At 43.3% G+C, this 14,703-nt stretch overlaps 1 protein-coding gene across 1 annotated transcript; it reads left to right on the forward strand.

The window, feature by feature from the left end:
- The first annotated feature begins 2,348 nt into the window (after positions 1 to 2,348).
- LOC135154963 (kinesin light chain-like) lies at positions 2,349 to 13,367 on the forward strand. Its single transcript, XM_064103211.1, has 5 exons — positions 2,349 to 2,390; positions 3,150 to 3,295; positions 10,443 to 10,563; positions 10,982 to 11,229; positions 11,603 to 13,367. The coding sequence occupies exons 1-5, from the start codon at positions 2,349 to 2,351 to the stop codon at positions 11,772 to 11,774; spliced, it is 729 nt and encodes a 242-aa protein (XP_063959281.1). The 3' UTR covers positions 11,775 to 13,367.
- The last annotated feature ends 1,336 nt before the right edge of the window (positions 13,368 to 14,703 follow it).

Below are 14,703 nucleotides of genomic sequence, written 5' to 3' on the forward strand. Positions count from 1 at the left end.
ATGTGAGCTTGTCAAAAGTTGGAAGTCCTCACTCAAGCGAAATGTACTGTCAGTATCTCACACTGTTCTCTAATAAAAATAGAAGGAAGCCCAAGGGAAATATATGAACAAGAATATCGTTCGTTGATGTGGTTTACGGTACACCATGTGGAGTGTTATAGAAACAGTGGATAGAAGAAGAGAAGAAATGGATAGGCGAGAAAGTGGAGATTTGAGAGTAGAGTATTCTTTCTTGAAAGTAGTCCTGAAAAGGACTGTAAACCAGGAAAGATTGATGAGTTGAGAACAGCTTGAGTAGTAGAGCTAATGAGGAGATGCTGGCTTGAGTCGGCGAGTAGAGATGATGAGTAGTAGAGAGACTCGACGTTTCGGACAGCTTGACTGTCCGTCTTCTTCTCTTCTTCTATCCACTGTTTCTATAACACTCCACATGGTGTACCGTAAACCACATCAGCGATTGTACATGCCACCATGCAAACCTTTAAACAACACAAGAATATCCTTGTATTTTATTTTATTTTTTTCAATTTGCCAGGACCTTTTTCAAAGAGTAAACTTTTATTGAAATGAACTGTATCTAGGATCAACTCCCATAACTTCCGAAATAAAAAGAAAATTCGTGTCCAAATAGGAATTAGGTATTGATTAACAACAACAGTTTACACTAGGTGATCAGACGTGGTGCTGGAGGCATTGCATGTCAGGCATAAAATAGGCACTTTGGTAAACATCTATTCTACTCATAAAAATAAACATCGACCTTGCATAATAATTAAAATACCTTTTCAAATCCTTATAAAATTGACCTATGCACCTGATGCATGCAAAGCCATTGTTCGCAGACTGAAATCATGAAATCGGCTTTTGAATAGCATGGTCTTGACAGAGTTTACTCTTTTATTTTGTCAGTCAACCAGAAATCGTAAAAAAAAGATTTATGCACTTGACGCCCGCCGTCGCCAGTTGCTGAACTTCTAAATATGACAAAATATGTCAATTCAATTCAATGCCAGAAGCAGTCCCAATGTACTGTGACAGGGAGGAGGTGAGGGAGGGGGGCATTTATGACAACCTTAATGTTACAGCTTTTCTCCATTGATTTACACGAGTCGGATCTTTATTGTTTAACATTATTCTCTCTGCTTATTCCCATTTTGCCTCCTCCCCATGTGTTTTTTTTTTCTTTTTACCTTTCCACTTCTTAAAATATCATGGAGATCATTGCTCTCTGAACCCCTCGTTAACGCCCACACTGTAAAGAATATTGGGTAAAATTTTAACCAGCGCGAGGGTAATTATGTGCCCAAATTATGTGTCCAACCAATTTGGGACAGTATTATACCAAATGCGGGAAGCATATTGTCCAGTAAGGTAAACAAGATAGAATGGGCAAAATTTTTATCACACTGGATAAATAAAAATGCCCCAAACGAAATGCCCAATGTTGATTGGACAATAATTACCCTCATGGAGCACTTTTACCCAATATTTTTTTAGAGTGGATTAGGGTACCATTGGGTCGCAAATCTCGCTTTTGGATCATCTTCTCTTCTCGTCAGACTATATTATCCGACCGCATTTAAAGGGCTAAACTTTCCATCCTCTGGACTCGGGTTTAATTCAAACTCTGGCCTAAAGTTGTGATTTAACTATGAATATACACGTGTAATACAGCACAGGTTCAATTATTTATCACTTAATTCGACTCCGCGCTATCAGAGAATAATAACATATTTGTTCACCTTTAACGCATTAATAGAGAGCACAGTCATACAAAAAATACAATCAAAACAGCACTTTGGGCTTCCCATAAATTTAACATCGTGATTATAACAAAGTAACACAGAAGGCTCTTGGATCCTCGGTGAAGAGGGAAGATCCCCTCCGGTTTTGACACAGACTTTTTACAATAACAGAATCAAAATTTATATTTAAAAAAAATTAGCCAAAATATAATGTGATTTAGTCTTGTAGATTTTATTAAACAGACCCCAGGTCCTGTCAAGGTTCCATGACATTTATTCCGACTACAATTGTTCCAAAACTAAATGAATTCTTATCCTAATCCTTACAATATTCTAAACAAAAATTATATACAATCCCCCTCTAACCCTATGGCCTCTAAAACAGGGTAAACGGGGGGGGGGGCTGAGTGGGCTTCAGCCCCCCCCCCACACACTTTTACCAAAACCGTCGGTACAAGAACGTAAAAAATGACCAACTGATTATGATTGTTTGCATGGTCAGCCCCCACCTCCTCCCCCCCCCCCCCACTTCCAAAACCGTTCCGTGGCCCCTGAAAGCAGTGTACAAAAACGTAAAAATAACTATCTGATTGTGATTTGTGCATGGTGCAAGAGTATAAGAAGCATATGTCGTGTCGTCTATGTGTAAGTATATGGAAAGTCGAAAGCCATTACCGGGCAAGTAATATAATAACACCTTAATTATTATAATATTAGTCAGCCTTCACGTTCAATGTTTTTTGAAAAATTAAAACCTTTATAAGATTGGAATTAGAAAATGATCTATTTTACTTAATCAACAGAAACAGTGCCAATACTGCGGGTTTTGCGTCAGGGCAAAAATCATTTTTGATTTTTAAATATTTCCTAACATGACAGACATCTTGTAAGACTCAAACATGCAAAATAATGAATTCCATTACCTTTTCAAATACTTTAAACATTCACACAAATGTAAGTCAAAATTAATCAAATTGACTTTCCGAAGGTATTGTCGTGAATGAATGATTTTTACTTTTTCATATTTTCTCAGTCGACCCGAAGATTTATGTTCAAATATGTCTTTGCTAACACCCACTCTCGGTGGTTATTGAAGTTTTATGACCCCCCCCCCCCCAGTTTGTTCAGTAGTCATGCAGCAGGGAGATCTGGGGGGTCTCTCTAAAAAATCGCTACTGATATTTGCAGGGGTATTTTTACACCAAATCCCACAAGCAAACCCATACCCCAGGACCACAATTCCAATATAATTTACTAATTTTACTGATATAATCTATTGCCTTTTCTATAGTCTGTTTCTTCTTTTTATCAAGTTCAGTTTGATTTGTATACTGTTAATTCAACTCTTAAAGGATAATCTTAAAGTGGTTTATGGGAGCTTGTCTTTATTTTCCCCGTTTGCAGAACTTGCTTGAGTTGGGTATCGTATGTCAGAAGTTAGCCGACTATACCGCTGCCACTTCCTACTTCGAGGACGCCCTCAACCGGTTGTCCCACCCTGACACAGTTGAACATCGCCTCCAGATGATCAAAGCTCTTACTGGACTAGGGTTAGATATTTTTTTTAAAGTAGCACTAGATCTATTTAACCTATTTCATGTCTGATATCCTGATAAAGGATAATAAAATAGTACATAGATTTAACAAAATATATTTATACTGTAGCCCACGTAATAATTAGAGGTTGGTTACCAAAGATAAGATAGCTCTTGAGATGAGTCTGTAAAACAGGAGGCAAGTAGAAGATGTTATATGATTGAAACTCGTGAAACGGACTGCGAAGAGTCGAGCGGGTTCCACGAGTCCTTGGTAATTTGCATATTTCATGAAAGAGGAAGAGTCTGCTGATTTGAATAATGTGTAGGGATAACATCATCGTGTCGTGGGGTCAGGTGTCATGGGTAATTTGCATAGATAGCGTCATGTAAAATCTAGCATCTCATATACATGACATAGGAAATATGGTGGGGCATGCATGTATAGTCTATACACTAGTCACTTTGTTACACTCTCCCCTCCTCCGAAACAATGCCGTCCCGGCATGTATTACAAACAAATTAAAATAAAACAAACAATTCGTGTCAACAAATTACAGAATAAATGGGAAATGAATTAAAAAAATAAAATCACGAATGATAAGGACCGTAAGACTATGCCATTCCTAGCTTTGCCCTCTTTAAGGCCATACCGGGGCTTTTCCACCGTGCCCACAACTTCTTCCCAGCCTCTAACTTTCTTTGATAAACAGATAGATTTAAAAGGTGGCCAAGAGCATTATACTGGAGCCGTTCGACAGGGCGCCTTGTCCGTCCACTCCTTCTGGTTTGAGTTCCAGGGTCATCAGCGCGGTTTTCGTCTTCGGGGCGGGGGCCATCTCCATCTAGCGTTTGGTTATCAGGACAAGGAGTGCGGGAAAGAGGCGACTCAACTGCGGGAGGAAGGTCAACTGCGGGAGGAAGGTCGGAGGAAGAAGGAAGGTCATCTATGGCGGATTGGTCATCTACTGATGTTCCATCAGATGATATGGCAGGAGAGGAGGGTTCAGTAGTGTAATGTGGGCCATGGATGGAGGGTGGATCCTCTGCAGGGTAATGGGGATGTGTTTCCTCCCGGGGAGTGTAGGTGTCGCCACTTCGTTGGTGTATATCCGTGACAGTTTCAGGTTCCAAAAGGAGCAGGTCTTCTGTTTCCTCGTTGTGGGGAAGGTCAGCCCTGGGCGTCTCGGTTCGCTTTAATGTAGCAGAGCCAGATTCTGCTTCAGATTTTAGGACAGGTTCAAGTGGAAGAAACATGCATGGCGTCAGAAGATTTCGATGAACAGTCCTCTGTCTCTTCGAGTCAGGCTGTTCGACAATGTACACAGGAAGCTCAGGATGTTTACTGATCACATTGTAAGGTGTTGCCTCCCATTTGTCCGCCAACTTTTGTCCACCTGTACTTTTGTCCATCACCAGTACACGGTCCCCTGGGAAAAGGGGAGACAACTTAGCCCTTTTGTCGAACTGTGCCTTCTGATGTTCCTTGGCGGCTCTTGACTTCTTTGCTGCTGTTTCGTAGGCCGTACGGAGACCTTCCCGGAACTGATTAACAAAATCTTCGTAACCTTGGTTTATGTCTTCATCGGCCACGGAACCAAAGATGACATCCACTGGTAAGTTAGGATGCCTACCAAACATTAAGTAGAAGGGAGCATAGCCTGTGGACTCGTGTGTTGTAGCATTATACGCATGGGTAAGATGCCCAAGATGGTCTTTCCAGTTAGTTTTCTCACTAGGGTCAAGCGTCCCAACCATGTCAATCAGTGTCCGGTTGAACCTTTCTGTTGTTCCATTTCCTTGGGGATGGTACGCAGTAGTCCGGCTCTTTTGAATACCAGCAACTTTGCAGAGATCCGCAATGAGGCGGCTTTCAAAATTCCTTCCCTGATCAGCATGGATTCGGCGGGGAAATCCGTAGTGTACAAAGAAATTCTCCCATAATGTCTTTGCTACTGTTGTCGCAAGCTGATCTCTAGTGGGATAGGCCTGTGTATACCTGGTGAAATGATCAGTAATTACCAAGACATTTTCGTAACCTCCTCTAGACCTGTCCAATTTTAGGAAGTCGATGCACACTAGTTCCAGAGGCTCGGAAGTATGGATACTGGAGAGGGGAGGGCGATTACTTGAAGTTGGGGTCTTCCTCAAGCAACAGCGCCTACAGGTGATACACCAGTTTTGCACATTCTGTGCCATCCTTGCCCAGTAGAAACGCTTCCGAAGATTTCCCAGTGTCCGGTCTGCTCCGGGGTGACCAACATCATCATGGAGGTGGCCTAAGACCAGTTTATGATGGCATCGTGGGAGCAACAGTTGATGTCGTTCTACTCCAGTTGGATCCTGGCACCGGCGATGGAGCACTCCAGACCTTAGCTCCAGCCGCTGAAATTGTCTGAGGATGATTTTAGCATCTGAAGAGCACGCTTGAAACTCCAGTTTGGATGGCTTTGAACCCCTTTCTACAAAGCTGAAAATTTCGGAGAGATCGGGGTCTGATCTTTGTTGCCTAGCGAGTGTATCTAGGGGGATCGATCATCTCGACGGAGGGTGTTCCCGGTTCGGACTGAATTGGGGTGTCTGAGTTGGCAAGTCCAGCAGCTAGCTGGAGGCTTGTAGGATAAATAGAACCAGGTGGGTGGTACCCAGATTGCAATATTGCTGACACTGTTACGAGATTGCAGTTGGTCTGTTCAACATCTCGTATTGATTCTGTGGCCTCCGGCAACCTGGAGAGTGCATCTGCTGCTGCGTTGAGTCTTCCACTTCTGTATTCAACGCTGAAGTCGAAATCAGCCAGGGCTGCCACCCACCGCTGCCCAGTAGCATCTAGTTTTGCTGAACTGGTTACGTAGAGAAGTGGGTTGTTGTCGGTTAATACATGAAATCGACGGCCCAGGAGATACTCACGGAACTTATCCACTACAGCCCACTTTAGGCCAAGAAACTCAAGCTTGTGTGCTGGGTATCTAGCCTCGGCTTGGGTTAAGGCCTTGCTTGCAAATGCGATAACTCTCTTCAACCCATCCTGGACTTGACTTAGGATCGCTCCAAGACCTGCTCCAGATGCGTCAACCTCGAGAAGGAATGGTTTCTCGAAGTCGGGAAACCCAAGGACCGGGGAAGAAGTTAGCTTGGACTTAAGAGTTTGAAAAGAAGCTTCGCACTCCTCAGTCCAGATGAAGGGAGGGAGGGGTTTTCTGGCACCCTTGCGTCGTCCACCACCTTCAGTAAGTTGGAACAGTGGCTTAGCTACCTTTGCGTACCCAGGGACAAACCGCCGGTAATATCCTGTGAATCCTAGGAATCGCCGCACGTCTCGACTGTTCTTCGGGATCGGCCAGTCTTTCACAGAAGAAGTCTTCTCGGGATCTGTCTCAATACCCTCCTGGCTGATGATATGACCAAGGTACTTGACCTTTGTTTGGAGAAGGTGACATTTCCTTGGCTTGAGTTTCAGACCCTGTTGATGGAGTCGCCCAAGAACTAACTTCAGTCGTTCCAGGTGCTCTTCAAATGTGGTGGAGAAGATGATAATATCATCCAGGTAGATCAGCAGCGAATGAAACTGCTGGTCACCTAGACATGACGTCATCAACCTCTGGAATGTTGCAGGGGCATTCTGGAGACCAAAAGGCATGCGGACACATTCAAAGAGTCCCATCGGTGTTGTGAAGGCAGTCTTCGGTCGATCCTCCTCGGCAACCTGTACTTGCCAGTATCCACTTGTAAGGTCAAGGGTGGTGGAATATTTTGCATTCCCCAGGGCATCCAGCGCCTCGTCGATTCGTGGCATGGGGAAAGCATCTCTCCTTGTCTTACTATTGAGGTGACGATAGTCCACGCAAAGACGAATGGAGCCGTCCTTTTTGTGTACCACTACGATTGGCGATGCATACGGGCTGTGGCTTTTCTTGATGACCCCAGCTCGTTCCATCTCTAGGATGTGTTCCCTCACCTCTTGGAACTGGGTAGGCGGTATCCGACGATATGGAAGGCGAAATGGGTCATTGTCGACAAGGGGGATAGCGTGTTCGACCTCCGTGGCACATCCATAGTCGAAGTCATGTTGAGAGAACACGTCTGAGAATTGAGCGAGAAGATTTTCCAGTCTCGTCCTTTCTGTCTCGGAGATGGGTGAGTTGGTCAAATCTAAGTCTGGAATTGATGCTGAAGTGTTGCCAATGAAAGAAGGGGTTCCGGGTGGGGTTGAGACTTGTCTCGCTGGGTTTTCCTCGATGGCACAGACCAGAAACAGCTGAGCGAGAGAGACATTCTTGCCAATTGTGACTGGTCGATCCGAAACATTCCACACCCGAATCGGGACAAACCCACCTGGTGACACATCCACCAATGTCCTGCCTACCATCAGACGTGTCCCTTTTGTTGACTGTCTAAGAGGTTCCACCATGGCTGTACAGCTTGGGCAGGTTCTTGCTACTTGGCACATCACCTCCACCTCAACTCCTGGCTCTATACGCTTGTTTCGGCCTCGATGGATAGCGTCTCCCAGTTTTCCACTGTCATCTCCTGGTCGATGTCTTTCCACTGCAGAGCATGCAGCAGACCATACTCTGCTCTGTCTTGAAACTTCTTGGAGATAGAGTGTGCCATGTCGCTTAACTTGGTCCCGCTGAGCCAACCTGATGAGATTTGTTCCTATGAGAGCATCAATACCAGGCCCGTAGCTCCCTGGGGGAACGATGAAGGCTGGCACTCGAGGGTAAGTTTGGCCAAGACACTCAACCTCGATGAGGACAATTCCTTCATGGGACAAAGGGTGACTACCAGCTCCGTTTATCTGTACAGGAGAAGAAATAGGGGTTGTTTTACAGAGGGATGGATGAGAGGCGATGAAGGAAGACGACACAGTAGTCACCTGTGATCCCGAATCAACCAACGTTGGGACGGGGACACCATTGATGACTACTGTGTCGAGATTTGTGGGACCAACAATGGGAATAGGGTCATGGACATGGTCTAGGGGGTTGCTTGTGTTATATGGGATTTCCTTGCCCGCACTCTGTTCCTCCACCTTTAGTGCGGGCCGTATCCGTTTAAACGGCTCGCTTGGGCGATCGCATCCCCTCGGCCCCCGACTTTGTCGTTGCTGGATGGGGCCGGCCTCCGATTTGGACAGTTCCGTCGCCAGTGACTTCTCTGCCCACATTCATAGCATTCCGACGGCCTGTTGGCTGCTGCAGGCACTTGAATTTCCATTGCGCTGATGCGCTTTTCCAGGGAAGCCACCCTCTCATCTGTCTTGCCCTGTTGATCTCTTATATCCGACACCAGACGCAGCACATCCTCGGTGTTTTTGCTAATTTGATTTAGCCGCGCCTGGTTACTGTCATCCTGGATCGAGACCTGTTGAGAGTAGGCGGCCGCAGGCCTTCTATTCTTCGGATGACGCTCCCGCGAGATTCGTCTAACCTCCTCCCGCAGACTCCTATACGTCATCATCCGGGGCCTCATTGGAGCTAGTCGGGTGCGTAGATCTTCATCTTTGAGGCCCCGCATGAATTGGGTGCAGAGGACTGAGTCCCTCTGCATGTCGCTAATGGCGGTGGGGAATTCCCTCTCGATTCCCTGGAATAGCGTCTGCAGTCCTATTGCGTAGGACTGTGCAGACTCTCCAGTTCTCTGCACCCGCTCGTAGAAGGCGGCGAATGGGTCATCCGTGTAGGAATCCCCATACTCCGCCTTTAACTCTGTGAAGGCATCTGATGCAGTCTGCTCTTCCAGGGGTTGGTTGAGTACTAACCTTCTAGCCTCCCCACCCAGGTTCCTAACGACCGTCGAATATTGAAGCGAGGGTGGTGTGCGACTTGCAATGAAGAAGTACTCGATGTCTCGCACCCAGTCTTCAATTGAAATCTTGGAGTCTTTCCCATTGAAAATTGGAACTCCTCTTACTTGAGATACAGCGGTTCCGGATGATTGTTGCATCTCGGGCTGGGTGGTCAGGTTAAGAGGAGAGTCGAAACTCAGCTCAGCTTCTGCTCGGGTGGCCATTTTGATTTTGATTTAAATGGACGAAATAAAATACTAAAAAAAACTAAAGTGAAATCCAATAGATAAATGAGGTTATGGCGGGAAAGCGAAGTTGTGGTTCGGTATATTATAAGGAAAAAAACCCCACTAAAACGCTGTACAAACAAATCGAATGATTACTATTACTTATCAAATTCAAGATAGTAAGAATCCTATCAGTAGATCAAGCTAAACATATATTATATAAGATAAAATTTGAAGAATTATATACAAATGATAGTCCCGAACAATTAACTGAATTCTTAAGCTAAAACAAAATACTTCTGTTAGATCAGTTTACAAAAAATGCTATTCCTTCTCAGAAGATGCCAGTTCTGATCAATGAGACTCCAGAGTCGCTGCCAGTTCTGATCCAGACCTCTGTGACACTGTCAATGTTGGAACACGGTCGTGTGTCCTACTTCCCTCGCAAATTGCCGTCCTTGTTTTAGAGACTCGCAATCCGTTCACGATCCTGCTGACTACGCCAAATGTAGCCCACGTAATAATTAGAGGTTGGTTACCAAAGATAAGATAGCTCTTGAGATGAGTCTGTAAAACAGGAGGCAAGTAGAAGATGTTATATGATTGAAACTCGTGAAACGGACTGCGAAGAGTCGAGCGGGTTCCACGAGTCCTTGGTAATTTGCATATTTCATGAAAGAGGAAGAGTCTGCTGATTTGAATAATGTGTAGGGATAACATCATCGTGTCGTGGGGTCAGGTGTCATGGGTAATTTGCATAGATAGCGTCATGTAAAAGCTAGCATATCATATACATGACGTAGGAAATATGGTGGGGCATGCATGTATAGTCTATACACCAGTCACTTTGTTACAATACTATAGTACAGTTTCTGAAATTCTCCTCAATGATTATTTGAAGAAGAAAAAATTATCGAAATGGTTTATCTCTCACGATTTGCTTCCATTTTTTCTTTGCCGAAGAATCTTTGTTTGCATCATACCATGTGGAACTTCTATTCTCAATATTTTCACTCTTAACCACCCCTCCAATCTTTCTCTCTGTCTCTCTCTTTCTCTTTCTGTCAATGGCAATCTCTATATCTTTGCCCCCAAAGCTTTTTAGTTAACAAACCATCTCCTTTTTCCCATTTAATTCTGTTAGCCAAGCGTATAGTATGACATCACAACCGTTGGAGGCTCACCGATTCTACCTAAAAGCCATTGAGATATGCGACCAGGTTCTACCAGTCAACCATCACTACACTGCCACTCTAAATGGACTGGTAATGTCTTTACATAATTTCTCTCTATCATTGCTGAATTTCTGTTTTGCGTTTCACCAAAAAGCGCAATCATTATTTCCCATTCAAGCTATAACAAAATTATAAGCCACGTTCAGTGCATTAAAGGAATTAAGTAATCCTATCCGTTTACCGCACCTGGGTCAAGTGCAGCATATTGTGGATCAATTTCTCGCTGAAGGAAATTATGTCATGTCTGGCGTTATAACCAATCACAATCTGTATCAAATTCCCGAGATTCACTGATTGGTCATAATTTTGATGGCCTTGATTAGTTAAATCATGAGATATGAAGATAAGTTGAAAATAATATAATATTTTGGTCGAAAAAAGAGACGGTGAGATTCGCTTTTTTAACATGTGTAGTTATAGGACATCCCCTTGTATGTTCATGTTACAGATTGGAGAGTTATACCAGAACCAGGGAAGGGCAACAGAAGCATTGCAATACCATGTCCTTGACATAATTGAGACTCAACGCACTGCAGGACTGGGGAAGCCACGAGTAGCGGCCATCTTGAATAATATTGGGTTGTCTTTGATGGACCTCGACCCAACTGGAGAGGACGCCCTTCCATTTTTCGTTGAGGCCTTGTCCATACTCATCGATGCTTATGGACTAGTGCATGTCGATGTTGCTTCCGTCAGGTAATATTCATTAGTAGGTTGATTTCTATGGAAACTTGCATGATAGAAGAGTCGAGCACAATTCAAATTGTAACGTACACTACAAGATACATTGCCTTATAAACTCAATCAATTTGTCTTAATCAGGTCATGAAAACTATAGGGCGGTAGCATTCCTACATGACCAAAAGGAGCTAGGATTCGGGTGGGTCCGCATTGTTCTAAGCCTACCAGCCAGTTCCCGACATAAACCATAAGCTCTGTGCTTAAGTCAAATCGTTTGCATTTATCACATTTACTAGGTTCTTCATTGCAAACATTTACAATCTGTTCCTACTCTTGGTTCTGTTTTGTGACATTGTTGTACAATTTCTTTTTCTTCTCTTGTCCACAGAATGAACATAGCTGCCTACTTCTTCAATGCCAAGCTGTACAAGTATTCTCTCTTTCAATATAAGAGAGCATTTGAGATTTTCAAGGTTTATATGGGATCTCTCCATCCGAAGTCTCAGGAAGCCAGGCAAGGACAGAAAGAGTTGAGGCCGTTTACCATGGTGCAAAAATAAAGGATCTTCCAAATCATTGCCTAATGTTAGAATTTATGTTACCTCTTTCTTCTAAGCTATTAAATCTTACTTTATATACACTACCCAGGTAACAATACAGCGTTGGACCAACGTTGGATCAACGTTGGGAATTTTTTTCCCAACGTTGCCTCAACGTTGGCAGGCCAACGTTGCATCATCGATAGAAGTGCACGCGCATACATCGTCAGACCAACAACATTTCCAACGTTAGTTCAACGTTGTCCAGCAACAATGTTTCAACGTTGTCTGGCAACGTTGATCCAATGTTGGCTAAATAGACAAATACAACATTGCTACAACGTTGGTAAGCAACGTTGTATCATCGATAGAAGTGCACGTCCATACATCGTCAGACCAACAACATTTCCAACGTCAGTTCAACGTTGTCCACCATCAATGCTCCAACGTTGGTATAATGTCGGCTGAGTCATCAATAACAGCGTTGCTGCAACGTTGATGGGCAACGTTGAAGCAGCGATGGACGTGCACTTGCATACATCGTCAGTCCAACTATGTTTACAACGTTGGTTCAACGCTGTCCAGCAACAATGCTCCAACGTTGTCTGGCAACATTGCTCCAACATTGTTACAACGTTGTCACAACGTTGCTCCAACATTGCTCCAACGTTATTCCAACGTATGGCAGTAATTAACAAAACATTAATTGGTTTCAAGGTGAAGTCCACCATTACAACTCTACACTCAAATCTTTATCATCATATGTCTTATCCTATCCTAAAATCCTACATCCTAATCCTATATCCTATTCCTATCATCCTACACCTATCCACTGTAACCTGTCATTGACTCCTATATATAGAGCAACTTTGCTATACTTGGCAGAATACAGTTAATATCATTTTCCACACTTAACCTTGAATATTTCACTTAGAATAATATGTTTTGATTATATATGATATGGTAATGGAGCCACATACTTTTCTGAAACTTTTCATGGTGGAAATATTGAATAAACATAAATACTCTAATTATTATAGCAATATTACCTAAAATTTTGGTCATTTACTGATGTAATGAATATTCATGAGTGCATAATCATTGTCCAGATGAGGCAGGTATGGCAGCGTTGGTCCAATGTTGGTCCAACGTTGGGTGACGTTGATCCAACGTTGGTATAATGTTGGTCCAATGTTGATGGAAAGTTGATTCAACTTTAGTCCAATGTTAGTCCAACGTTGGCGTAAACGTTGATTCAATGTTTGTCTAATATCGGTTAAATGTTGTTGTAACGTTGATTCTTTGTTGGTCTAATTCTAAACAAATCCAACGATGCGCCATCTCCATCAAACAGTTTTCAACACTGTGCCATCATCATCTGTAATCTGTTCATGATTCTATCAAAAAACATTACAACTATTATTACAGCTATTCATTTCTTTTCATTCTTTCTGTTACAAGTCTCTTCACATAATTAAGAGAAATCAAGATAATTACGTGTGATATTTATTGAGGCCTTTGTAGCATTCAAACTTTTTTGACATCCTCTTTTTCTCAAACAAGACTAATACCAAAAAAACATATGCATATGTAATAAAAATTAAGATGTATTACATTTTCTTGCGAGTTGCAATCTCTGTTTCTGTCTACAATTGTTTAATGACTCGGTATGCAATGCCAATTGCAACGTCAGTAATCATCACAAAAACTCACATGTGTAATTGCAGTCTCTCAGTATTTACAAAATCAAAAAAGGAGGTCGCGTAACTTGGCCTCACTCAGAGTAACGTAGCTACTGCCTACTGTAACTAAAGAGTGCCTCTTTTTGATTAAGATAGAAGTCAACTGATATCTCAATATGCATGGCCATGGCCTAGTCTCGCTCGTGCCATAACTATTAAATGATATTTCAGCGTCAAGTGTAGCATGCCTCACATAGCAACTACAGGTTTGACTGCAGTTGGAAAACACTCGGTCCAGGCTAGGCCAGGCAGGACCGACCAAGTCAATTCAAGGCAGCGTATAATAAATAAGGCAGGAATGCCAGGTAGCAAGTCATTTGGGTGATTTCAAGTACGGTGTTGATGCGTGAAAGGGCTGCTGAACTGAGCTCCAACACCAAGCGTAATATTATTTTTCATTGAAATGTATTAAAACTCTAATGATTTGCTCTCATCTTAAATGTAAAAGATAATTTTACGGAGATGGTTCGTCGTGTTCGCCCCCTGTTCGTAATAGCTACAGTTCATCAACACCAACACTGAACTTTAAATCACGATTCTCCCAATCCCTGGGGTACGTCGGTGTTGCTGAATGGGGAAATTGCTTGTAGATCATCAACACCATGCAGCCACAGTGCAGTGTTGGGTTCAGCAGATGACAATCAACACCAGCCTTCAACACAAACTGCCGGAAATACACCATATTTTCCGAGGTCAATCTTAACACCAGCCTGATTCAAGTACGGTGTTGTCACAACACCAACACTAACCCAGGGAGCTCCGGCCCGCTCAGCGGGCCGGAGCCCAGGGGCTTACCGTGTAATTCACCATACCCACGGTAGTAGCGTGAAGTATGGTCTAAATAATTATCCGGATAAATAGTTAAAACAGAAATTAAGCACTTACCACGATTATATGGATGAAGGTCTAACGATTGGCAGCTTCCTGACATCGAGGTCTCAATCGGCCATTTTGTTTTGAATTCTGAAAGAGGAGAGCTACCGCGACAGAACTTTTCGTTTTTTTAGGTTCCAGTCTGTGCCTCGATGTCAGGAAGCTGCCACTCGTTAGACCTTCATCCATATAATCGTGGTAAGTGCTTAATTTCTGTTTTAACTATTTATTCGGATAATTATTTAATATTTAGACCATACTTCACGCTACTACCGTGGGTATGGTGAATTACACGGTAAGCCCCTGGGCTCCGGCCCGCGCAGCGGGCCGGAGCT

Source organism: Lytechinus pictus, chromosome 8 (assembly GCF_037042905.1).
Source record: "Lytechinus pictus isolate F3 Inbred chromosome 8, Lp3.0, whole genome shotgun sequence".
Taxonomy (NCBI): domain Eukaryota; kingdom Metazoa; phylum Echinodermata; class Echinoidea; order Temnopleuroida; family Toxopneustidae; genus Lytechinus; species Lytechinus pictus.